The sequence below is a fragment of the Pseudorasbora parva genome, chromosome 19, assembly GCF_024679245.1.
Source record: "Pseudorasbora parva isolate DD20220531a chromosome 19, ASM2467924v1, whole genome shotgun sequence".
Lineage (NCBI taxonomy): Eukaryota > Metazoa > Chordata > Actinopteri > Cypriniformes > Gobionidae > Pseudorasbora > Pseudorasbora parva.
In genome coordinates this window covers 41,233,320-41,260,887 of record NC_090190.1, presented here as the reverse complement: position 1 = coordinate 41,260,887, position 27,568 = coordinate 41,233,320, and the positions used below count along the sequence as shown (strand labels likewise).

At 39.2% G+C, this 27,568-nt stretch overlaps 1 protein-coding gene across 1 annotated transcript; it reads right to left on the bottom strand.

Annotated features, from left to right (window-relative positions):
* Positions 1-25,957, bottom strand: slc39a4 (solute carrier family 39 member 4). The gene is made up of 12 exons (XM_067426340.1): positions 25,077-25,957; positions 19,432-19,743; positions 17,742-17,940; positions 16,288-16,418; positions 13,940-14,111; positions 11,734-11,906; positions 8,980-9,150; positions 8,810-8,905; positions 6,931-6,985; positions 6,669-6,821; positions 461-648; positions 1-278 (listed from the first exon to the last, which is right to left on the bottom strand). The coding sequence occupies exons 1-12, from the start codon at positions 25,275-25,277 to the stop codon at positions 150-152; spliced, it is 1,980 nt and encodes a 659-aa protein (XP_067282441.1). The 5' UTR covers positions 25,278-25,957; the 3' UTR covers positions 1-149.
* Between the last annotated feature and the right edge of the window lie 1,611 nt (positions 25,958-27,568).

Below are 27,568 nucleotides of genomic sequence, written 5' to 3'. Positions count from 1 at the left end.
TAACTAATGTTAGTTATGCGACCTTATTATGAAGTGTTACCAATATTCCATATGAAAACACACTAAATTGCACATATTTCTTACGTTCCAGTAGTCTCCATGGACAGATATACAGGAATAAGGCACAAATTAACACTAATGCGTTCTATTTAGAGCCCTATCTGGTCTTCATAAAAGGATAACAGCAATAAAATGCCCCAGCCGCTCAAAAGTCCCATATTCTGCAGGAGAAAAATCAGCCACGGTCGTTTACTGTCCACGTGAACCAGCGAGGGAAGCTACACAAGGAAAAGCGAGAGGAGAAGGCTGTTGTGAGTATCTGCTAACACTGAAATAATGCATTAGAGATTGAACTTCACTGAAAGAGTCACAACACATGATGCTTTCAATGACTTGTCTCGTGAACATGCCGAGAAGTTAGAAGAGAAAACATCTGAGACTGAAGGAGATCAGAACCTACCATGTCAGCCAGACCAACATACAGGAAGAGGCCAGCGGTGACCGCCGAAATCCACTCTTTAGCCACCGTTTCTGTGGAGACGGACAGAGCGATGTACAGCCCGATGAAGGAGGTGAGAGAGCTGCCGACGTTCAGCAGCAGAGCCCGTTTCACCGACACGCCGCAGTGCAACAGGATCGCAAAATCCCCTGAGAGCAGAGAGGAAGCACACTCAGAAAACATCTTCTGCCGGTGTAATATCATTGCGCCGCTGCACCCATGGCACGGCTGCAAAGCTCCCCGATTATTACGCAGGAATGAGAGAATAGTTCCTAGCCATATCCAACATGACATCAGGACACTGCGTAAACATACACCCCACTTTCTAAAGCCAAGTGGCGTGTTATCTACGCATTTTGAGCTATTCACGTGAATGTCTACGCCGAAACGACCCATTGTGTGTGTGTTTCCACAATGTAAATGGATTTATAAACATATAAAATTATGTTTTTTTGAAAATGTAAAAATGCAGAATGTGTCTTGTGATGGGTAGGTTAAGGGGCAGTGTGTGTGTGTGTGTGTATGTGTGTGTGTGGGCATGTTTTTGTGACATATGAGGACAAATGGGTATGACACAGGTATTACAGGAGAGGGTGAAATATGAGGACATTACCCATGGCCCCACTTTTCAAAAGGCTTATAAAAAGGAGTTTTTTTAGAAAGTAAAAATGCAGAATGTTTCCTGTGATGGGTAGGTTTAGGGGCAGTGTGTGTGTGTGTGTGTGTGTGGGTGGGTGTGTGATGGGTAGGTTTAGGGGTAGGGGCAGTGTAAGGGGATAGAAAGTACGGTTTATACAGTATAAAAACCATTACGCCTATGGAATGTCCCCATATGTCACAAAAACAAACGTGTGTGTGTGTGTGTGTGTGTGTGTGTGTGTGTGTGTGTGTGTGTGTGTGTGTGTGATGGCTAGGTTTAGGGGTAGGGGCAGTGCAGGGGGATAAAATGAAACAGCATTGATGAAAACGATAAAACGCAATTATGCGTCTTGATAACACGCCGAAATGGCATACAAATTGGCGTGTTGTATATACGCCATTTCATGAGATCAGTCTGCCATATCAGACTAGAAAAATCACAACTTTTCATTTTCCATTGGTCTTAGTACACAATGTAACTATAGAGGAGTCTAGTCTTACATTGGAAAAATATTGAAACTTTTTGATCATTTTTTTTAGTGAGATGCTAACGGTCTAATCAGATTCAATGATGTATGCTAAGCTATGCTAAACGTGCTACCGCCAGACCCAGAGAGCGGCTAAATGGATTCGGCAATGGTAAAACTCACCTGTTTAACTCTAGGGGAGTAGGAACATGAGCATATTTATCAAAAATAGTGGCTTGTTCCTTTAAAACTCCAGGAGGAGGTGCTGTCTAAAATTTGGCTCAGAAGTAGAAGCTTATATAATAGATATTTTTTAAGCTACCTTAATTACAAATAAATGGTAAGGTATGCATTGAATTAAAAACGGAAAATCTGAATGATGAAATTATTTATTTATTTATTTTTCTTGCTTCTTAGATTTTCCAGAAAGTTTGCCCCAAAACCAAAAATAAATAGTATTAAATTATATTTTGAAAACAAATATATTTGAGGTTTTTTTTTTATTCTTAATTCTTACTTTCGTTTTTTTCACAAGGAAATGTAAAACAATTCTGAAGAGGTATGAACTTGAATTTGCGAGTTATAAAGTCAGAATTGTCAGATACAAATTAAACTCTTAAAATTTTAATTTCCAGAGCAATAAAAGAACAATTGTTGAGCCCTAAAATCCTCATCTGGTTAGATTAAAAGAGTAAAGCAAATCATACTATCAGATCTGAAAGTAAAGACGAACATCAAGAAAAAACTCAAGGAAATGAAGGAAACCACTAGCGGAATAACTTAAAAAAATAAAAATAGAACAAAACAACATTTTAAACTAAATAAAACATTAAACCAACAGCTCCAATCATGTTTAAATCTGTTGAATTAAACATAAAAATATCTGAAAGCATAGTGCGGTGTGTTGGTTTCTGTCAGACAGGAGATTGCTCAATCCCCTCATTCTTTGCTGAAAGTTGTGTGTGTGCAGAAAGAAGGAGGAAATTATAATCAGGAAGGTGCGGTGGTCATGACCTGAGATGTCAAACGTATCTAATCTGTGTTTATCTGGAACGTTCCACGGCTGCGTCCGGAAACCTGACTCAGTCCCTCGCTGCCTTATCAGACAAAGGCTCTGAGGCAGTGTGTGTGTGCATGAAGCACCTCACAAAACTCATGTCGGACAGACTTCTGAGGCAGCGTATCAGTTTAATGATCTACAGCTGAATAGAGAGAGCTTTGGTGAGAACTAAACACATATTTAATTACTACATTAGTCATTTCTCGCTAGAAAATGTTGGTAAAAAAACGTACATTTACTCACAAAATGTAACTTTCGAGCACCATCTTTTCCCCCCAGTTCATCGTCACTGGTAACACTTTATAATAATGGTCCGTTATTAATAGATATCTATGCAGGAAGTAATGCAGGACTAATGCGTAGCACTACATTAACACTTCAGCTACTACTATTAACTAATATAGAAACAAGCTGAACTAATCAGTAAGTAACATCAAATTTAGGAGATAGTTCCTTATTGAGTAAGGGATAATGTCCACCCAGTCGGTTGTTATCGCAGAATAAACCCCTCCAGAGTGATCAGGACCCCGAGGCGAAGCGGAGCGTCACTCTGAAGGGGTTTATTCTGAGATAACAACCGGCTGGGTGGACATTATCCCGCTTATTACATGGCTACTAGTCTCAAATAAATTAGACACAAAATATTGTCTTGAGATTAAATATTTTATTAGCTCTTACGCAAAGCTTCCGCGAAGAAAAACAGTTCCAACCTGCTTTAAGCCTTTATCTATTGCTGCTAAATGTTGAAAATGAATGCTGAAAGGGTTAGTTCAGCCAAAAATGAAACCAAGCCTATGATTTACTCACCCTCAGGTCATTATAGGTGTTTATGACATTCTTCTGTCAGACAAATACAATCAGAGTTATATTTAAAAAGTCCAGGCTAACGTTAATCCCAGCAGTAGTTGGAGCTGTTTTTGAAGTCCATAAAAAATGCAGCTGTCCGTCAAATAACTGCTCCACACGACTCCGATGGGTTAATAGAGCCTTCTGATTCAAAATGATGCGTTTGTGTTAAGAAAAATATCCATATTTAAAGATATTTTTAATTGACTTTAAGTCTTGAAGTCTTCCATTGTAACCCACGGCTGTTTAAGCCACAAGATGGCGCCAGCGTTAAGCACAGAAGTAGAACCGGTCAAGATAACTCGCAGTACCCGGATGAGCGGGTGTTATCTGGAAATAACAGACCGCTGGAATGCGCGATTGACCAATCAGAATCAAGTATTTCACAGAGCCGTGTAATAAGTAATCAATAATTACTGACTGATATTAGCCTCATTAATAACTATTAACTAACTGACCAATTATCACATTATTGTGTTGTGTTACCTAGTCATTCTGCAGGAGCTACTACTGATCTGGACCATTATTTTAAAGAGGAAAATAAGGTTTATCAGTTTAAAATAATGGTCCAGATCACCGGTAGTCCTTGAAGAGTGATTGGGTTCTTGAGTAATTAGTGATGCATTTAATGACTTTATTCAGAGAAACAAAGGACAATTTAAGAACTACTAGTGATCTAACAATGTTTTCCACTTTAAAATAATGGCCCAGATCACTAGAAGTTCCTGAATAATGACGACGTAACACTTAAGGAATTAGTGATGCATTTTATGACCACACCGAGAGTAAAAAAAGACAATTTCTCACATCTCAGACATGTTAATGTTGTGATTAGTAATTAATTAGTAATTCATTAAAAGTTTTCCTTGTTATCTATGAGTTATTAGTGACGCCAGTCTCATTCAGTAACTATTAATTCCCTAATAAGGAACTATCTTAGTCCTAAATTTCGACGTTACTTACTGATTAGTTCAGCTTGTTTCTATATTAGTTAATAGTAGTAGCTGAAGTGTTAATGTAGTGCTACTCATTAGTCCTGCATAGTTATCTATTAATAACGGACCATTATTATAAAGTGTTACCCTGTCACTGAATGGAAAGCACAGGATTGTGGGATATCAAAGGCAGTGAAGGATACATGTATGCTGCCTTCAAAACTCGATCAGATGAAGGTCTTTCAGGAGACAGGAAGTGAAGCTAACATTAGATTCGGACATGCCTTGATGCCTTCCTATCTTTAAATGTGTCCTCTGAAGGCCTCGTTTTCCAGGTTTCGGACGCAGACCCTGACTCACAACAGGAAGTGTGAAGAGTCTCTTTGTAGAAAGCGCTGCTCAGTTGTTTTCTCAGTCCTTCAGCCGTGTTTAACAGCTCTTGTTGACAGAACTCTGAACACTGAAACCAGTCACCAGACGTGTCCTTATCATACACTAACCACACTTAGTCAAAGCTGACATTATGTGCTTCTCAACTGATTTGACCATGGGACCCACATTATCCCATGGTCATTGAGCCGCAACTCAATTCTCTAGGAATTTCACCTAAACTTGTATACAGAGATCAGGCATAACATTATGACCACTGACAGGTGAAGTGAATAACACTGATGATCTCTTCATCACGGCTCCTGTTAGTGGCTGGGATATATTAGGCAGCAAGTGAACATTTTGTCCTCAAAGTTGACGTGTTAGAAGCAGATTTGAGCGAGGCCAAATTGTGACGGCTAGACGACTGGGTCAGAGCATCTCCAAAACTGCAGCTCTTGTGGGCTGTTCCCGGTCTGCAGTGGTCAGTATCTATCAAAAGTGCTCCAAGGAAGGACCAGTGGAGAACCGGCCACAGGGTCATGGGCGGCCAAGGCTCATTGATGCACGTGGGGAGCGAAGGCTGGCCCGTGTGGTCCGATCAAACAGACGAGCTACTGGAGCTCAAACTGCTCCAGAAGTTAATGCTGGTTCTGATAGAAAGCTGTCAGAATACACAGAGCATCTCAGTTTGTTGCGTATGGGGCGGCATAGCCGCTGACCAGTCATGGTGCCCATGCTGACCCCTGACCCCGCCGAAAGCACCAACAGTGGCACGTGAGCATCAGAACTGGACCACGGAGCAATGGAAGAAGGTGGCCTGGTCTGAGGAATCATGTGTTCTTTTACATTACGTGGATGGCCGGGTGTGTGTGTGTGTGTGTGTGTGGCTTACCTGAGGAACACATGGCCCCAGGATGCACAATGGGAAGAAGGCGAGCCGGCGGAGGCAGTGTGACGCTTTGGCCAATGTTCTGCTGGGAAACCTTGGGTCCTCCATCCATGTGGATGTTACTTTGACACGCTCCACCTACCTAAGCATTGCTGAGACCATGTTCAGCCTTTCATGGAAACGGTATTCTGGTGGCTGTGGCTCTTCCAGCAGGATAATGCTCCTGACGCAAAGCACAAATGCTTCAGGAATGGTTTGAGGAGCACAACAACCAGTTTGAGGCGTTGACTTGGCCTCCAGATTCCCCAGATCTCAATCCAATCGAGCAAATGTGGGATGAGCTGAACAAAAATCCATGGAGGCTGCACCTCACAACTTACAGGACTTAAAGGATCTGCTGCTAACATCTTGGTGCCAGATTCCACAGCAGACACCTTCAGGGGTCTAGTAGAGTCCATGCCTCGACGGGTCAGGGCTGTTTTAGCAGCAAAAAGGGGGCCAACACAATATTAGGAAGGTGGTCATAATCTTATGCCTGAACGGTGTACCCCCCAAAATTTTGAGAGGTGCCAATTCATGTGTGAAAATGATTCTTCAAATGAATCAAGTGACATTAAAGAGATTTATAATGTTACAGAAGATCCTATTTCAAATAAATGCTGTTCTTTTAATTATTCTATTCATCAAGGAATCCTGAAACTATATGAATTATAAATACGAACACAAATATAAAACATTGATAATAATCATAACTGTGTGTTGATCATCAGATCCTCATCTGAGAATGATCAGTGAAGGATCATGTGACACTGAAGACTGGAGTAATGATGATAAATTCAGCTTTGATCACAGGAATAAATCACACTTTACTGTATATTCACATAGAGGACAGTTATGTTACACTGTAATAATATTCCACAATTTTTACTTCATTTTTGATCTAATAATATATTCCGCTCACCTAGCTCATGCGGCAGCTCGTGGCAGAGCACCGCCAGAGACGTGGCCAGACCGGAGCGCCACGAGATCGAAAACGCTGCGCCGAGAGCCAAACCGTCGGCAAAGTTATGGATGCCGTCTCCGATGGTGATCATATAGGGGAGCAAACGCTGCTCTGAAGGAGAAGAGAAGACGACTGTAAAACTGCAGCTAACCTTTATCTGCACAGCTCATTTAACTCCATTTGATGAACTGATGAATATGTCATTAATGCTAATCATCACCTCTTCGAGAGCCAACCGGGTCCAGGAAGGACTTCTCTTTGGTTTCAGACTCCACCTATAATGATAATATCACAACATTAATGAATAGCACATCTCTTAGAGCCATCAAACTTACTCGAGCAGAGACTAACAAGAATATTTAAACAAAGAATGCAATCTAATATTTGACTAAAACTAAGAGCGTATAAACTTTACTTCTTGTTAAAAGCTTTGAACAGGGTTATTATTGTTAACTAAAAACTAAACCCAGGAAAAAAACTATTATCATTATTTGAAATAAAATTGAACTTATTTTATTTCAGCTGGTTTCCAAGGCAACATTTAGATTAACTTGAAATACTAAAACTAAATGCCTCTGCCTGAAAGAGTCTCTTCTGCTCGCCAAGGCTGCGTTTACTTGATCAAAAATACAGTAATATTGTGAAATATTACAATATTAAGCTGCATTTTTTTAACGTAAAAAAAAAATCGGAATTATTCAAAATTTTTGAAATGTAGTGATGACACTCACAAATACACACACACACACACTCACACACAAACAGGTACACACAGACACACACTGACACGCACAAACACACACAGGGACATACACACTGACAGACACACACACACACACACGCGCGCAATGACGCACAGACACACACAGAGACAGACAGACAGATACACACACACAATCAAAGAGAGAGAGACACAGATACACAGACACAGACAGACACACACATACAACACACACAGACACACAAGCACAGACACACACACTGACACACGCAGAGACACACACAAACAGGTACACACAGACACACACTGACCCGCATAGACACTAACACACACACAGGGACATACACACTGACGCACAGACACACAAACACACACACACACGCGTGCAATGATGCACAGACACAGACACACACACACACAGAGACAGACAGACACACACACACACACACAAACAAAGAGAGAGAGACATACACACACGCAGACACACACACACACAGAGACAGACAGACACACACACAAACACACAGAGACAGACACACACACACTGACCCGCATAGACACTAACACACACACAAGGACATACACACTGACGCACAGACACACAAACACACACGCGCGCGCAATGATGCACAGACACACACACACAGAGACAGACAGACAGACACACACACACAAACAAAGAGAGAGAGAGAGAGACACGCAGACACACACACACAGAGAGACATACACACACGCAGACACACACACACACACACACACACACACACACACACACACACACACACACACACACACACTGACACACGCAGAGACACACACAAACAGGTACACACAGACACACACTGACCCGCATAGACACTAACACACACACAGGGACATACACACTGACGCACAGACACACAAACACACACACACGTGCGCACAATGATGCACAGACACACACACATACACACAAACAAAGAGAGAGAGACACACACAGACACACACACAGAGAGATATACACACACGCAGACACACACACACACACACACAGAGACAGACAGACACACACACACACAAACACACAGAGACAGACAGAAACACACGCACAGACACACACACACTGACACACACGCACAGACACACAAACACAGAGACAGATAGACAGACACACACACACAAACAAAGAGACACGCAGACACACACACACACAATTAAAAAAGACAATACAGTCATTAAAATAAGAAAGTAAATTTTAGAATAAAAAAAAATGAATTAAACTTTAATAGCGTATAAATTATCCTAAAATAACAGTCTTCTGAGTTTAGATTCCATTAGTATTAGTATATATGGATTTTCGTAGCATTCAGAAGTGTGTGTTTTTGCGTGATGTCCTCACCAGATCGGCCTGTGAGCTGGAGTGTTTGTTCTGTTTCTCTCTCTGGAACATCTGCAGGACTCTGCCGTGATCGCAGTGATGGACGTCCGACTCCTCCTGTCAACACAGGTTTGGGAATGCCTTTATAATGGGATCGTGTAGGATGGGCTCAAGTGGCACGAAACACTCACTTCATCGTGATTGTGGTGGTGTTGTCTGCGGGTGATGATGGAGAAGATGCTCTCCATCAGGTAGAACAAATAGACGCCGGCGAGAAGCACCAGGAGTTTGTACACGTAGTCGAGGTTGTCCTCTGCGTGGTCGTGATCGTGTCCGTCTTCATGAACGTGGAGGCCTAAAAACTGCACAGAGACGCAAAGCCATGAACACACACACACACAGCCGGACAATCACATTAACGGCAATCAGAAACTTTGATTGTGCTTTGATTTCCCAGCAGGGCTGTAGAGTAACTCCTGTCTGCACTCAATAAGCGAGGTCTGTGTCTTCTCACCAATCCGGTTATTTTCCACTCAGGGCGATGACATGGTATGACAGGGCTGCAGTTATGTTGACACGGATCTAAACGGATGAGGGAACGTGGGCGATGTCAGCGCTCGGGGGAAATAACGGGTGCCAGGCCTGCCGCCGAGACCCATTCTGCCCCGTTAAACCGGAAAACAGACTCTTCTATGAGCTTCAGCCGGAGAGTAATCACAGAACGTCATACGAGTTAAAGGGGACCTATTATGCAGAATTCACTTTAATAGGGTGTTTGAACATGATTGTGTGTTGGCAGTGTGTGTACACAACAACCCTATTATGGTAAAAATCCACCCACTCCTCTTTTTAATCCCCATAAAACATAATCAGTGTCTCAGAACAAGCCCTTTGCAGTTTCTAGCAGTGTGACATCACATATGATTAGACCCCGCCCACGACTGCTGACTGACTCCGCCCCATTAGCACAGACCCCGCCTACGTTTGTTGAATGACTCCGCCCTATTAGCACAGACCCCACCCACGATTGCTGAATGACTCCGCCCTATTAGCACAGCCCCCGCCCACGATTGCTGAATGACTCCGCCCTATTAGCACAGACCCCGCCTACGACTGCTGACTGACTCTGCCCTATTAGCACAGACCCCACCCATGACTGCTGACTGACTCTGCCCTATTAGCACAGACCCCACCCATGACTGCTGACTGACTCCGCCCCATTAACATAGACTCCACCTACGATTGCTGACTGACTCCGCGCCATTAGCACAGACCCCGCCCACGACTGCTGATTGACTCCGCCCCATTAGCACAGACCACACCCATGACTGCTGACTGACTCTGCCGCATTAACACAGACCACGCCCACGTATGCTGACTGACTCCGCTCCATTAGCACATACCCCGCCCACGACTGCTGACTGACTCCGCCCCATAAGCACAGACCACACCCACGACTGCTGACTGACCCCGCCCCATTAGCACAGACCCCGCCCACGACTGCTGGCTGACCCCGCCCCATTAGCACAGACACCGCCCATGACTGCTGACTGACTCCGCCCTATTGGCACAGACCCCACCCATGACTGCTGACTGACTCCGCCCTATCAGCACAGACCCCACCCATGACTGCTGACTGACTCCGCCCTATTAGCACAGACCCCACCCATGACTGCTGACTGACTCCACCCTATTAGCACAGACCCCACCCATGACTGCTGACTGACTCCGCCCTATTAGCACAGACCCCACCCATGACTGCTGACTGACTCCGCCCTATTAGCACAGACCCACCCATGACTGCTGACTGACTCCGCCCTATTACCACAGACCCCACCCATGACTGCTGACTGACTCCGCCCTATTAGTGCAGACCCCGCCCACGATAACTTAGTATAATACTCACGGGACGCTGACATCAGCTTTCTGTGTGCGTGCGTGTGTGCGCTCATTATCAGAAGCATAACCATATATCAGAAGTTTAGACATATGGCTTTAAAACACATCAGATCATACTCTGGATGATGATGAAGAACTGCAGTGTCAGGTGAGCGGGATAGAGATGATCATCAAAACCAAACAGATGTTTTAGTGTTTGGCAGAGTATCAGAGAAAAATTAATAAAACTAATAAAAATGACAAGCACATAATAAAATGACCAAAACTTAACTAAAATGAAAACCATGTAAATTTAATCTAGGTATAAAATAACTATATAAACAATAAGCAAAATAATAATAAATGCAATTAGTGTTCAAACGAACACAAATATAACACAACAGATCATGCAAATACAGTTCCTGTCTGAATAAATGTTTCTGAAATGCTCTCTTTTTATTCTATTTTATTTATTTGATCAAAAATACAGTAAAATCTGATATATTATTATAATGTAAATCATCGGTTCTCTATGTGAATATACAGTAAAGTGTAGTTTATTCCTGTGATCAAAGCTGAATTTATCATCATTACTCCAGTCTTCAGAGTCACATGATCCTTCACTAATCATTCTCAGATGAGGATCTGATGATCAACACACAGTTATGATTATTATCAATGTTCAAAACAGTTTCAATTTTCTGTGGAAACCGTGACATTTTATTTTCCAGGATTCTTTGATGTTCTTTGAACAGCATTTACTTTAAATATAATCTTTTGTAACATGCTAAATATCACTTAATCAATTTAATGCATCCTTGATGAATAAAAAAATTATTTCTTTTAACAACAACAAAATCAGTGTCAAATTATTAATAAAACATGACGATGTTATCATAAAAGTGTGAACACACATTCAAGAGAATGTGTGTTTCTCTATTCAGAGGCCCATCTGTTCCTTTTTATACCGTGTTCACACTTTCATCTCAAATTTTAGACATGTTCCCAGCTGGTTTGTAACATAGAAAGAAGCAGAAAGCCAGAAATGGTGTGTGATGTTTGCTCACCGCGGGCAGCAGATGCAGCAGCGCGTCTCCCGTCAGCGACCCCACAGCCAGACTGATGCAGAACTGGATGCAGAGCTCGAACACTCGCGTACAGGCCGAGAACAGCAGCACCACGATCCCAAACATGGCCATCAGGCAGATGATGAGGTTAGCCAGGGTGGCGTATCCGTATCCTGGGCACAAAGAGCACATTGAGGACACACACACACACACACACTGAAGGACACACTGAAGCTTTTCAAACGCTTTTGATCCTTTGGGGAATTTGATGTCACTTTAGATCACTTCGGATGCACGGTTAATTCATATTTCTCTTTGGTCCTGCTGACAGATGCCAACAGTCAAAAGATATAGATATATAGATTTTCACAATAAATGCAATTCATACTTACAAAACAGATAGCAGTGTTTATCACTGAATTAGATTAAAATAAAACTGTTTGAGTTAATATTGAGATTTCGGTAACACTTCATAATAACTATATATATATATATATATATATATATATATATATATATATATATATATATATATATATATAAAACGTTATTTATATAATATATTATTATATATTATTTATATATATATTATATTTATATAATATATATAAATAATCTGTTTAATAATTGTATTTTCATACTTTATAAATGATCAATTTATCATTTCTAAATTAAGCATTACATTATTTACAAACCCTTTATTTAGGAGTTGTCAGTGGTTCATATGATCATTTAGAAACGTTAAGTAAAGAATTAATAAACTATTTAAGTGTACATTTATGTATCATATTATTTAGACACAGTAATAGTTACTCAGTGTATTAATAAACACTTTATTAATATGTATTTCTACTGTAGTTCATGATTAATTCAGGTAGTTATGAAACATTTAGTAGTTGTCAGTTAACTCTTTCTGTGAGCTCATCTAAAGTGAGGACTATTTCTGCCTCGTAAGGCTTTTATAAAGACTCAGTTCTCTTCTGCGCTGCGGTTCTCTGATGTTTTAAAGTCTCAGTGTTTTGACACTGCAAAATATTTTATTATTTTATTATAATAATGGTATTTGTTGCATTTGCCACTCCTGTAGTCCAGTGTAATCCACTGGTACATTTGGATTATGTAATCGCTGATTAGCTTCTTTAATTTTACAATTACGTATAATTATGGCGGTATATTACGAGTGCGCTAAAAAATGTTGGGTTGTTTCAAAACAAATTTGGGTCAAATGTGGACAAGCCCAACTGTTGGGTTAAAAACATGATTGGGTTTGTCCATATTTGACCATAGACTGTAAAAAAATATGGACGTAGTATCCGTGACGTCACCCATAGGAATCTGATAAGCCGTTCTGAAGCGTAAAGTAGAGTCGAGCTGGGCGTCGCCATCTTGTGAGCGAGTCATCGCGTGTCACTCCCGGATAACAGAAAATGGGAAAAAAGGCGGGATGTGGGCGGAGCTGAGGTGACGCAATGACTACAGACGGCAAATAAATGGATATCCACCTGCCACTCAAAGTAACCACGCCCTTAATTATGCAAAACTTTAAGGCTTTATATAATGTAAACGAATGAGTTCACCCCCTCATTTCAAATTTAAAAAAAATTCACCCCCTCAGAGTTGTCATGAAGATCAAAATTAGCCTTATAAGCCAAAACCACAATTTGTACCAGACTGTAAATATGTTTTATTTTGCTGTAAAGTTGGGCATTTTAACATGAGGCTCAGTGAGATTCTGCTCCTTCTGGAGCCGCTCTAGTGGCCAGTTGAGGAATTGCAGTTTACATTACTTCCGTATTGGCTTCAAGAGAGATCGCGGGAGGTTGCCGCTTGTATTTGACCCAAATTTGAGTTAAAACAATTTGAGGATTGAACACAAACGCGGAAGAGAAGACAATGCTGAATAAAGTCGTAGTTTTTGTTATTTTTGGACCCAAATGTATTTCTGATGCTTCAAGAGACTCTAATTAACCCACTGATGTCTCATATGGACTACTGTGATGATGTTTTTATTCCCTTTCTGGACATGGACAGTATAGTGTGCATACACTTGCATACGCTCTCAGACTAAATATAAAATATCTTAAACTGTGTGTGAAGATGAACGGAGGTCTGACGGGTGTAGAACGACATTAGGGTGAGGAGTTAATGACAGACATTTCATTTTTGGGTGAACTAACCCTTTAACATATATAAACAGGTCACTCACTCTCGGCGGTGCTGAGAGAATCCGGGGTCGCCGGCGTGGGACTGATCTCAGAACAGCCTCCGCTGAGGATCTGCTGGATCAGAGCAGGACTGAGCTGTGTGAACTGATCTCTGGTCAGCCATGAAGAGTTCATCCGGTGGATCCTCAACAGGTCTTCAGCGCTGAAACAGGCCTGCGTGCACAGCATAATCCACACGGACACATGCAAATGTGAAAATGCATAAAACATTTGCAGGCGTCAATATTTAATCTCACACCGCGGCTCTGATAATCACGCGTGAAACACTCGTATTTACTCTGCGCTGCTGAAACATTAATTCCTCGGATGTCAGACGACAGCTCTCATTTAGACGGGGTGTGAGCTTAAAGAAATGGGAAACATTCATCATGATTAAAAACAGGCTCCGTCCGATCACATCATTTGGCTGTGATTATGACTGCGGACAGATGAAGCACGCAGCCCGTCTTCACATCCATCAAGAGGAATAAACATTAGCACTGACACTTCACGTTACAGGCCTTCAAATCATTCCTCACATATATAATCAAAATCTTCCTCAAGAGCCACGGATAAATGATTCGATTTCTGTGGCGTGCAAACATTTCCCATGATGCCCCACAAAACTACACTGTAAAAAAAATTGTTGGTTTAACTTAAACAAGTAAGCAACCTGGATGCCTTAAAATTTTGAGTTTATTGAAATTAAAAATTTGAGTTGATACAATGAAGGAAATTTGTTTCATAAATAGAAACTCAAAATATTATTGTATCTGAACCACGTAAAACATTTGATAAATCATGAAAATAGCACTATTTGGCTCTGTCATCAGAAATAAAACACACAATTACCCAATATGCTTACAAAATCTTTTAATAATATCTTAATAAAGGTTTTCGAATCTCAAAAAATTTTCATTGTATAAAATCAAAATTTTAATTTCAATAAACTCAAAATTTTAAGGCAACCAGGGAACTTTTTTTCTAAATAGTTTTCTTTACAGTGTATGGCACACTCTAAAAAATGCTGGGTTAAAAACAACCCAAGTTGGGTTGAAAATGAACCAACCCAACAATTGGGTTGTTTTAACCCAATGGTTGAGTTGTTCTTACCCAGCAATTGGGTTGTCTTAAGCAACATTTAACCCAACCACTGGGTTAAAACAACTCAACCATTGGGTTAAAACACACTCAATTGTTGGGTTAGTGCATTTTCAACCCAACTTGGGTTGTTTTTAACCCAGCATTTTTTAGAGTGCATGCACAGACGTCTATGTTGCTGCTAGTTTTTGCAATCCACAGAAGAAAAAAAACACAGAACCTAGAAAATTAATTTGATTGAATGATAGAAAGTTGAATTTTGTTGAATGGCAATACAGAGAAATTCAACACGGGTGATGCATTCTGGGAAATAAAACTAAATTACGTTTTTTGCACCACTGATTACCAAAGGGCTTCCCAAACTGAGCTGATGATATGTTAAACATTAATTTAATTTGAAAAAATAAATAAAAAATAAAATGAAAACATGCAATATATGTAATAATATATTTCTTAATACATTTCTATTTAATGTGACCATTTACTGACATCAGAGAACTTTCTTGCGAACTTTTTATAAATGTAATAAAAAATATATAAATGTATTAACTTTAAATAACACTTGAAGAAAATATTTTTTTGGTTAGTAAGTAATTTTAAGTTAAAAGTTTTACAATCATAATAATAATTTTGAAAAAATAATAAAAAATAAAACCACCTACTAATATATATTTTGTAACTAAGTAAAATTCTAATAAAATAATTTCAGTCAAATTAAAATAAAAGCACTGATATACACACACACACACACACACACACGCACGCACACGCACACTTTTACTATTTTATTAGTTTACCTGCATTTCACGTGACCAAACCGACATCAGAAAAACGGTGAATGTGTTGTTAAATGAGTATATTATTATATATCACATTATTAGTAACACTTTTCAATAAGGTTTTATTTGTTAACAAACTACATTAGTTAACATGAACTAACAATGACCAATTCTTCTAAAGCATTTATTAATCTTAAGGAATGTTAATTTTAACATTTACTAATGCATTATTGAAATAGAAAGTTATATCTGCAAATATTAGTTAGTTCACTGTGAACTAACATGAACATTTCTAATAACTAACATTAATAAAGGCTAACAAATGCTGTAAAAATGTATTGCTCATGTTTAGTTTAGGTCTTAAATGATGTCAGGCCTCAACAAATGAGACATTATAGTGAAGTGTTACCAAATGTTTAAATATATATTTCCTTAAGAAGCACGCGTGTGTGGTTGTGTGTGTGTGTTACCGTGTCCCAGCTGCTGTTGGAGTGACGGCTCTCAGCGTGGCTCTTTCTGCGGTGATGATGATGGTGCTGCTCGGCATCATGGTCATGCTCCTCTCCGCCCAGGTTTAACGTGTTTAGAAGCTCTTCAAAATCTGAGAAGTATAGCATTATTTAAAAAAAACGTGACAAAAAACTACAAAATACTGCATGCTGGGAAATATGAGTATTAGCATAACCAGCCACAACAATAAGCACTGATTTTCTACTTGCAAATCGGTATAGTTAGTCTGTTATCTTTAGTCTGTTAGTAGTTTTGACATATTATATTATTTATTTATTTATGGTAACACTTTATTTCACACTCTAAAAAATGCTGGGTTGTTTTAACCCAATGTTGGGTCAAATATGGACTTACCCAGCAATTGGGTTATTTTAACCCAGCGATTGGGTTGTTTTAATCCTGCGGTTGGGTTAAATATTTGCTTAAGACAACCCAATCGCTGGGTTAAAACAACCCAATCCCTGGGTTAGTCCATATTTGACCCAACATTGGGTTGTTTTTTACTCTAATTTTTTAGAGTGTACAGTGCCCTTGTTACATGTACTTACCATAGTCATAACAGCAAATTATGTATAATTACATTTGGCTTTTTTAAATTATTTTTTTATTTTAAAATGTTTTTTTGTAATGTTGTTCTGTTTTAAAATTGAAAAATGTCAAATGAACACTGACACTTTGTGACAGCATACATATATTGTATATATAATTTATTTACAACTTTTATGTTAGATGCGACTGATTGTGATTAATCGATTTGACAGCACTATTTTTTTTAAATATCTTTATTTTATTTCAGTTTCAGTAATTTTAGCACTTCATCTTATACTTATTTTAATTAATGTTTAGTTAGTTGCAGGGTTATTATTATCAAAAACTAAAACAATTAAAAATTACCAAAGTTACTTGAATTAAAATAAAATAAATGCTAACAGAAAAAAATATATATATTTTAAATAAAAAGTGATTCAATTTAAGTAATAGTAAGTAATTAAATAGTAAATAAAAGTTATTAAATAGTTTATATAGTTAGTTTCAAATTAAGGTTAACAGTTTTAGTTTATTTTTTAGGAAACAAACTACTTTTTTCCCCCATTGAAGTTGGAAACAAAATACAAATAAAAATAAAAATTAATAATATTATACAGACATATTTTTACAAAAAACTAATTAAAATGACAAAAACACAACTAATTAAAACTGTAACATTTAAAACTATAGTAAAAAAAATACAAGGGTTAAAGTTTTGCTAGGGTTTAAGTTTTAGTTTTTTTATCTAATATTTATTTTATTTCAGTGTTATTTCAAAATGTACAAAATATACAGTAAAATGTTTTGAAATAGTTTTAGTGTTTGTTGAGAGTCTGTGTATGTCAATGCATTGGTCAACAGATGCGGGACGATCAGCCGGTCATACCGTGAAGCGAGAGGTTTTCGGAGCCGAAGCGGCTGAAGATGTAATCCAGGAAGTACTCCTGCTCAGGAAGGTCATGTGCTCTCATGCAGTCTCCTCGCAGGGCGTGATAGAGGACGTTCCCCATCACAGACTCCAGCTCCACGTGTCCTCCATGAGGAGAGCCGATCTCTTCCAGGACGTCCTTCAGAGAGAGACAGGGCTGAGAGAGAAGAGCGGATGAACACAAGACGGATGAGGCCGTCAGCTGTCATTCTCAATAACACAAGACAAGATGCAGTTAGCCTTCGCAATCATTTTACTGCAAGCATCCTTAAAAATAAAGGTGCCAGGAATAACCAAAAAGGGGCTTTGACATGTGATGCCATAGAAGAACCATTTTTGGTTCCCTGAAGAAGCGTTTTGTGTGAAAGGTTCTTTAAAAAACTATTTTTTTCTAATAATTTTTACCTTTCTGTGCTACAAAGTAATGTATTTACACTAAATTACTCTGATGTCATTTCCACCTGGATTTGGCCGACCCAAATTTAAAAGCCTCCCATACACACACACAGTGGTCTAGGTTCAAAATGTTGGTGTTAGTTTAGAGGAAACCCTTTAAAGTTACATAACACACTGCTGAAAGTGATAAACATGTAAGTATATGTTGTGTAAGCTGTTATAACCCCCCCAAAAAGTAGGCGCTTTTTGATTTTTTTATATAAATTTATTTTTGAAAGTGTGTAACTCAGGCCCTGTGTGCTCTAGGACCCTGCAGACACTTCAGACCCTTATCCAGCATGTATAATTAATTTAATGACACTGGGATATTGCATTTATCTCACTGTATATGGTGGTGGGAGGAGGAAAAAAGAGGGGTCATCCCTTCAGACCTATTTGAATAAATCTGTAATACAACATGACACAGACAAACTTATTTTTTCCACTATTTTCTGTAATTTAGTGGAAACAGCCCAAACTGTCTGCAGGGTCCTAGAGCACACAGGGCCTGAGTTACACACTTTCAAAAATGAACTTATGAAAGAAAAAAAATCAAAAAGTGCCACTTTTTTGGGGGGTTATTACAGCTTAGACAACATATACTTACATGTGTATCACTTTCAGCAGTGTGTTATGTAACTTTAAAGGGTTTCCTGTAAAATGACACCAACATTTTGAACCGAGACCACTGTATGTGGGTATGGGAGGCTTTTCAATTTGGGTCGGCCAAATCCAGGCGGAAATCCCAAAAAAATGGCCCTGGAGTGTAAGAGGTTAAGAAATCATGTTAATGTCAAACACTTCTATCACTGACAGCAGTAGTCCGGCCAGATTATGTTCTTATTAAGGTGTTGTCGCAGCCCTCAACTGATGTTGATGATGTCATGTTGTGTTTTGGCCTGAAGCTCCGCCCTCCACCGATCGACCAATCATGAAGTCAGTAGTGTTTGGGGTTGCCAGATCTGCTCTAGTTACCACAGCTGCAGATCTACAAACGTTCTGATGATCCTGCAGCCAATCTGGCAACCTCGAGTCAGGAGGAGGGGGAGGGGGATACACCGCTCTACAGTCATCTGAAAGGGATTGCAGTACCAGTTCTGGCCACAATCTTACACACACTTCCTTTAAAGGTTCTTCATGGAACTACACACCCCGCCAAAGAAACATTTAAGAACCTTTACTTTTAAGAGTGTAAACAACATGTGACACACACCTCATGTGTGTTGGGCTGGTAGTATTTCTCCATGTCGTGAAACAGCTTCTCCAAGCCCTCATATTCACTGATGTCTCCGTGAGGAGGGTGGCTGGTGCTGGTGTTATGATGGCCGCTGTGGCCAGAGATGGTTTGGATAAAGCGATCCGTTTCGACGCCCCATCGGCCCTCACGCACGGCCCTGCAGGTTTCCTCCGGAGTGCTCAGGAACAAACAGCATCCAGCGGCCACGGTGAAGAAATCCTCCATCTGTAGGCCCTGTGAGCTGCTGTAGTTCCTCAACAGCTGCTGCAGACCAGCCACTGAAAGACACTGAGAGACAGACAACGCTCAACACACACCGAACAGCAGTGTTGCCACAGTTACTTTGAAAAAGTAATCTGATTACTCCGTTAACCCCATTACACAGTTACTGTAAATGACGGCTAATTTGTTAAAGAGAATTTTCAAAGGTTTGTATCGATGTTTGAATTGAGTTTTTTTTAAGGACTTTTATTTTGACACTGCCTTAACATGCACCTATGGTTGTATACAGCGTACCCTCTTTCTGCTTTGTGTATGTATGCACGATCTTGTGAAGGATGCAGCCTACAATTCATGACGAGTTTTTTCTCTTTCTACTGTGTTTTTGTGCATCCCACTTGAGGGTTATAAGGTAAACAAGTTTTAATATCTTTTAGTTAGTAATTGTATTGTGTTTATTGTGATGTTGGTTATTGTGTGGGAGTCATACAGTGTTTGTTTTGTTTGTGTTTGCTGTAGCTCTTACGGTGTCTACATGATAGGGCTGCACGTTTTCAAGTTTTTCATTAACCGTTAAACGAGGCCCTTAGCGGTTAATACTCGGTTAACCATAGTGTACGTCAGGGTTATTTTTTTTTGTTTATTAATTTGACGACCGCCATCTCCGTAGTGAACGCACTTATAGAGAGAATAATGCACATCATGGATTGCATAATCAGAGAGTAGCCTATTTCTTTTCATTTTAAATTGTTAAAAGACATTTCAAGCTTTCTTAAGATCTATTTCATGTCTGCGAGGCGTACGCTGAGTTTTGTTAAATTAGGATGAGATGCGCTCCAGTTCACAAGCAATGCGAATGGCCGTGAGGGCGCCTGCATGATTAGAGCATGCAGTAAAATATGCAGCGGAGAATGATTCACATTTCACACAGCGTTTGACTCGCGCGGCTGAGAGTTCAAGCATCTGTGGACTCGTCCCTTCAGCTCTGGCCATCTTGCTTTCAGTCCGCGATTTGCTTTTTTTGTTTTCTTCATTACAGTTAAAGTAACGTCTGCTTTTCTCTAGTCATTCACAAGTTTCTCACTTCAAACTTTCTTTCTTCTGCTCCGTTATGCACAGCGCGCGGCTCCCGCTCGGCTTCTGCCCTAATGCGACTTTTAGTCCAGTGCGACTTATGCTATTTTCCTCTTCATGACGCATTTTTTGACTACTGCGACTCATACTCCTGAGCGACTTATAGCCTGGAAAATGCGATAAGCACTGCATTGCAATACTTGCATTTTGCCCCGTCACTTCTTGTGGATATTACAAATGTCTGGGAGCGCTCTGGCGGTCTCTAGTGGTGCAAAAATATATTACAACTAAATTCAAAGCACGCCACTTAACCGAGCAAAATGTTTCACTCGGTTACGCAATTTTTAATGGTTAATCGGTTAACCATGGACACCCCTACTACATGAGTGTCACAAATAAAACGCTAATAATAAGTTTAAGGAGTATTCGACCATCATTCCAGTGGGTTAGCAACAGTTACTTTGATAAAGTAATCTGATTACTGATTACTCTTTTAAAAAGTAACTTAGTTACTTTATTTTAAAAGTAACTAAGATTACAAGTTACTTTATCAGTTACATTCAGCGGTTGCCGACAACACCCCTGCCGCCTTAAAATTAAAAAATATTTCCTGGAAAAAAACACTCCCCGAGACGCAAGAAGAACGCAAAAGTATATATTTAAATTTTTTACTTAGGAGAGTGACTAAAATAGTAACTCACAGTGACTTGGATGAATTACTTTAATCTGATTACTGGTTTGGAAATAGTAACGCGTTAGATTACTCGTTACTGGAAAAAAGCAGTCAGATTAGAGTAACGCATTACTAAATAACTAAATTAGTGGCATCACTGCCGAACAGTGATCACGGACACACAAACATCAATATTATGCTTTACCAGAAATTACGGAAAGAAGAGCGACGAGGAGAAAAATTGACCTCTCATTTCCTGGACACACATATTTCATCAGTGGACTAAAGTGAGACTTCCACCACACAAATGATTTTGTGTCAATATAACAGTAGAAACGACTTAAAATACTCATTCAGGCATTTATGGTCATACAGATAAGAGCAAGACGTCATTTGAAACCGTAACTTGTCTGTTTTTTTTGTGTACACTCACAATAAATAAAATAAAATAAAGAAAACAAACTGGATCCCACTTTGTGGAGCACGTTACACAAATAAATGAAAACTCAGCAAAAAAGTCATTATTTTTTCTCCAGAATTGGACTTTATATAAGTTTATAACTCACAGTTCTCACTTTATAACTTGCAATTGTGAGATGTGAAATGATGGGAGTGGTTGATTATGATTTGACTTTTGTAACTTTAGTGAGTGTGTAATGTTGCTTTTTGAGCATAAACACAATCTGCAAAGATACAACGCTCAAAGTTCAAAGCAAAGGGAGATATTTTCTTCAAAAGTTGCTTTTTAAGGACTACAACAAACAGCTGGTAGGGACTACAATGAGCTTCTTCATGGGTTAGTGACATCACTAACCCTAAAATTTACATAACCCCGCCCCCGGGAACATGCTGAGAAGAGGAAGAGTTGTTGTAGTCGAGCACATTTGGGAGTCGCTCAAGCTGTCGTCCATCTTTCACGAACACAAATGTAATAGCATGTCATAAAGCAAGACGACAACATAAGTTATAACCGTAATTCATTATTCTCAGACTCATCTCACAACAGTTCCCACACGAGCGATTTATAGATTATCATGACAGAATATGCTAATCAATGACTGAAGATAATTAGCTCATTCATTCAGAAACGTCCTGTCTCATTCTACATATCGTCTCTTCTTCTTGAGTCACTCCATCATTGTCCGACTCCGGTTTGATCATAAAAGGCATAACAGTTTCTGACATTTTCAGAGCTGCTAACATGAGCTACTGAAGCTCCACCCTTTTCCTGAAAGGGGGCGGGGAGCAGCAGCTCATTTGCATTTAAAGGGACACATACAAAAACGGTGTGTTTTTGCTCACCCTTAAAAAGGGTCAATTTTAACATGCTATAAAAATTATCTGTGGGATATTTTGAGCTGAAACTTCACATACACACTCTGGGACATCACCTAACTTTAGTGAGTGTCTAATGTCGCTGTTTGCGCATAAATAACATCTGCAAATTTACAATGCTCAACGTTCAAAGCAAAGGGAGATATTTACTTTTACAGAAATCACTTTAAGAACTACAACAAAAGTGACTACAACACGCTTTTTCACGGCTTAGTGACATCACTAACCCTTACATTTACATAAACCCCGCCCCCAGGAACAGAACTATTGGTGAAAAACTGTGTTTTTGCTCACCCTTAAAAAGTGGCAATTTTAACATGCAGTAAAAAATGCTCTGTGGGGTATTTTGAGGTAAAACTTCACATAAACACTCTGGGGACATCAGAGACTTATTTTATATTTTCTATATCGGGCATAATAGGACCCCTTTAAATTGTTATATTCCATGTCGAAAAACAAGCTTCCATAATGTAATAATGGAGTCTAGATAAAAGACTATAATTGTAAAATATTTAGGCTATTTTGCTTTCTTAACTTCTGGTCTTCTTTCAGCTAGTGGAAATAAAACATCCAACACACACAATTAAGTGTCTATTTTATTGCACTTTATCTATTTCCATCTGTGGATTTTAATTTCTATATATATATCTTTGAAGGCCATTAGTATTTTTTTTAATCTTTAAAAACCAAAACTTACAGTTTTATATATATTCTGAAGGGTTTTACAAATGGGTTTGTTCATGTACCATTGACCATTGTTATACATTTTATTCCTGAAAACATAATTTTCTGCCTGTATTTTCTGATTTATGGAGCGATAAAAAGAAAACCCCCAAACCTTCTTTTGCTGCTAACAAACCTCAAACTTTATACATGACAAGTTATAATAGAAAAGGTCATATTTAACCCACTGAAATTTCAAAACATTTATTTTTTTGTAAAAACACTAGTGTCCTATTACATAAACAGAATCAATCTTCAAAGTAATAAAGTTCAATGTACAAAACATCACAGCTACTACAGTAAAACTGTGGCACTTGATAACCACCATTTTGATTTTTAAGTATTTTACTATAACGCGACCCACAATAATAAGGCAATTATTATATTAGTCGGAAGAGATATCAATACAAGTGCTGGTTTATGTGTTTCACCACTTTACAAACCACATTTATTGATTAAATAAACTAGCAAAAGTTTTCAGTCAGATTATCTTATAAAACCATGGGTTCACAGTTCAAAATTTGCACTGTTGGGAATATATCTTGTAACGCAGGTCTAGCTCAGTAATTTACAGGTTAAAAAGTCAAAAGTCCAGTTACACAAAAGCATTTTACTATGGCGATTTTGGTGATTAAAAGTTCCTTTCAAACACCTAGTGTTTTGATCTGAGAGGTTAAACTCTTAGTAAACCGGTTTTTATCCTCATAAGTGTGACCTGGACCACAAAACCAGTCATAAGGGTCAATTTTTAAAGATTCAACTATATGAAAATCTGGATTCTGAGGGTGCAATGAAAATCTAAATATTGAGAAAATCACCTTTAAAGTTGTTTAAATGATGCAATACATATACAAATACAAAAATATATTTTTTGATATATTTACAGTATGAAAAAAACCCAAAATATCTTCATGGAACATGACCTTTACTAAATATCCTAATGATTTTTTTTTTTTAGCATTAAAGAAAAATGGATAATTTTGACCCATATGATGAACTGTTGGCTACCTGGACTGGTTTTATGCTCCAGGGTCACAGATAAGCTGGGGCAAGTTGTCACATGTGATTTTATATATTTTTGTACTTGTTTCATGAATTGTTTTGCATTTCATAATTGTTTAAAGACATTAAACGAACTTTCATATCCAATTTAAATAATACAGATATGATTACTGTTGTGACAACATGCCCCAATAGCGGCCAACGGGAGTTGAACGAACGGTCTCTCACACTCGAAAAGTATTTGTCACACCACAGGACTACATAAAATTAGATTAAAATGGTGTAAATCTTAAAATACGTGTAACGTATTGTAACACGTGTAACACTCGTGTAACACGTCTCCTTTAAGCATTTAACCTGTTCGACACAGTTTTTTCAAATGCGCTGATAATTTATTCTTCCCAAACATTCATAACTTCTATTTTTTAGTAGCTTATGTAACAGAATTAACTTTATATTATTTTCTAAAATTGTATTTTAGGCCTATATAACTATATAGCAACTATTCTTCAGTCAGGTGTAGCGCACGAGCCTCCAGCCGCCGCGGGCGCGCGCTGGACCTCGACCTCTCCAAAAGTGTGCAAATATATCCTACCTTTCCACACGACACACCGGAGCACTGCACACGGTTCTCCAGCCGCTCAAACGCCGAGACAAGTGCATCTTCTGTGAGGAACTCTTCACCTGGAGCCAGCAGATCCACGACTTTCGCGTAAATCTCCTTTTTATCGCCTCTCGCGGCCGCAAACACGCCGAGGCAGGCGAAGCACAGAACTAGAGCACCTCTAGTCTCCATAATCTGTGTGTTTTAGCCTGCTTTTCGGTATTAAGAGGGTTTTTCGGGTGAGACACAGGTCCGAGAGACTGCACACAAACACACTCAGAGAAGCTTTAGAGATCCTCACACCTGCTCAGGTACAGGCTCTTCTAGCCCTCTGATTGGCCGCTTATCCTCCTGCTCTCAAACACGTCTCATGAAGGAGGGAAGCCTCTTCCGTTCACCTGCACTGAGGGCTGAGGGCTTCGGACAGGGGCTGCCCTGTCTACAGATCGCATTTCAGGACTTTCCAGCACTTGCCCTCGAGGAATAATGCCAAACATGTGATATTTAATACACAAAAGGACCTAGAAGAGCTGAAGGAGATTAAAATACTGCACACCAATACATCTCCTCTGCTCTGAGGACAGGCCTAATGCTCACCGGATGTGAACTCAATGCACAATAGTAAAATATTAGTTTGACATTCATTTGGGATAAAAAGCAGTTTATCCTGTGGATGTTCATACATTGAGACAAGAGTAACTATAAAATTAAGTCAGATTTTAACCAATAAAAATGAGCAGTGTTGCATTAGGGTGCCTATTTTGTGGTCATTAAAACCAGTTCATATTGTGACAACTCACCCCAGCATGTGTTGTATACACAGACATTAAAAATCTGACAGGATAAGCTACATTTGAAGTCGCACAATGCTGATAAACACACACACACCTGTGACCTCACATTATATGTTAATGCATGTTGCTTAGCAATAGTCAACATAGTAAACTTTATTACTTTATTTATTATTATCAATGGAACTATATGGTGTGATTTCTCATTGCATTGTAAAGAGGCATTCATTACCATGGTTTAAAGGTTTTGTTTAATGAAGAATATCCCTTAAACAAGAAAAATTGGATGCAACACTGAAAAAAATGTTACAAAAAACATTATTTAGCATCACTGATTCATTTTCATGGGTTAAAGGCACAATGTAAGAATCCTAAATGATCACAGATATGTGATATTTGAAATTGAACAAAGACTTTTGTTTAACTGTTTTCCACCCCCCTTTCTCTTATCAATGGGGCCGTTTGGGATTCCTAAAGACAAAGATGTTGAGGGCACAGTATGCAAGATTTTTGGATTTAAATATCCAAAAAACACTAGAAAAGTTATATATTTTGTTGACTTGTGTACTTACATTATCCCAAATGTTTCTAAGAATGTTTAAATCCAGAGAAATAAACGATTTTAACCAGGACACTGACCATGTTTGTGTGTGTGTGTGTGTGTGTGTGTGTGTGTGTGTGTGTGTGTGTGTGTGTGTGTGTGTCGTCTATCGATGATATAAGACCCGTGTTACCCTCCGGTGTTATTTAGTGTATAACCATGGAAACACCAAAGCTGCTTTAATATCTGATGTGCTTTATTAGACAGAAGAGCAACTGTTTGGATCATTGATGGACAGAAACTAATGATTGTTCTCCAGCTCGTGTGTAATATGATAAAACAGCGCTGCGTTACACAGGTGAGGTCCAGGCCTGTTTTTACAGCAGAACTGAGCGTTTGAACATCTGAGCGGGGCGGTTGTGGCGACAGGAAGTGAAAAGTCATCAGAACTGACTCATCTGAATGGAATGGGATCAGCTGAGCAGCTAGGAAATATATGGCATTTACGATAAAGATGACGAAGAACAAAAGTCCCACCTGTGTGCCGTACCTGTTGATGTTCAGGTGGGCTGATGTGGGAAGCTTTACGCTCAGGTGTTATCGATCTTGAAAAGAGAGAGAGAGAGAGAGAGAGAGAGAGAGAGAGAGAGAGAGAGAGAGAGAGAGAGAGAGAGAGAGAGAGAGAGAGAGAGAGTGTGTGTGAGAGAGAGAGAGAGAGAGAGAGAGAGAGAGAGAGAGAGAGAGTGTGTGAGAGAGAGAGAGAGAGAGAGAGAGAGAGAGAGAGAGAGAGAGAGAGAGAGAGAGATATGAGTGCCATGCATGCTTTTTGGAGCTTCGTCCAGAGGAGGGCGTCCTTGTCCCTACTAACTAAACCAGTATCTGTGAGAGATCTGCACATAACATTTTTTGGCAAAAGGATTTAGTAAGAGTGGATAAAACGTTTTACTTTTTGCTAGCGGGTGTGTGTTATCCTTTATGAACAGCAGGGGTCGTCCACATTATCACATTATGCTTCATTAGTTTTCTTGTCTCTCAATTAGCAAACCTTTACAACAACGTCCTGGATTCACTGCAGCAAAAAACAGATTTACACTTCTTAATGACGGGTTTCTGCTTATCATCAACCAAAAATTAAACACACATTCAAGCAT

Coding starts and splice junctions, on each gene's coding strand:
- slc39a4 (XM_067426340.1), bottom strand. CDS start 25,277: ATGGAGACTAGAGGTGCTCTAGTTCTGTGCTTCGCCTGCCTCGGCGTG. Junction 11,907..13,939: donor TTCTCTCAGCACCGCCGAGA/GTGAGTGACCTG, acceptor CTTTGTGCCCAG/GATACGGATACGCCACCCTG. Junction 9,151..11,733: donor TGCTGCATCTGCTGCCCGCG/GTGAGCAAACAT, acceptor GTCTCTGTGCAG/TTTTTAGGCCTCCACGTTCA.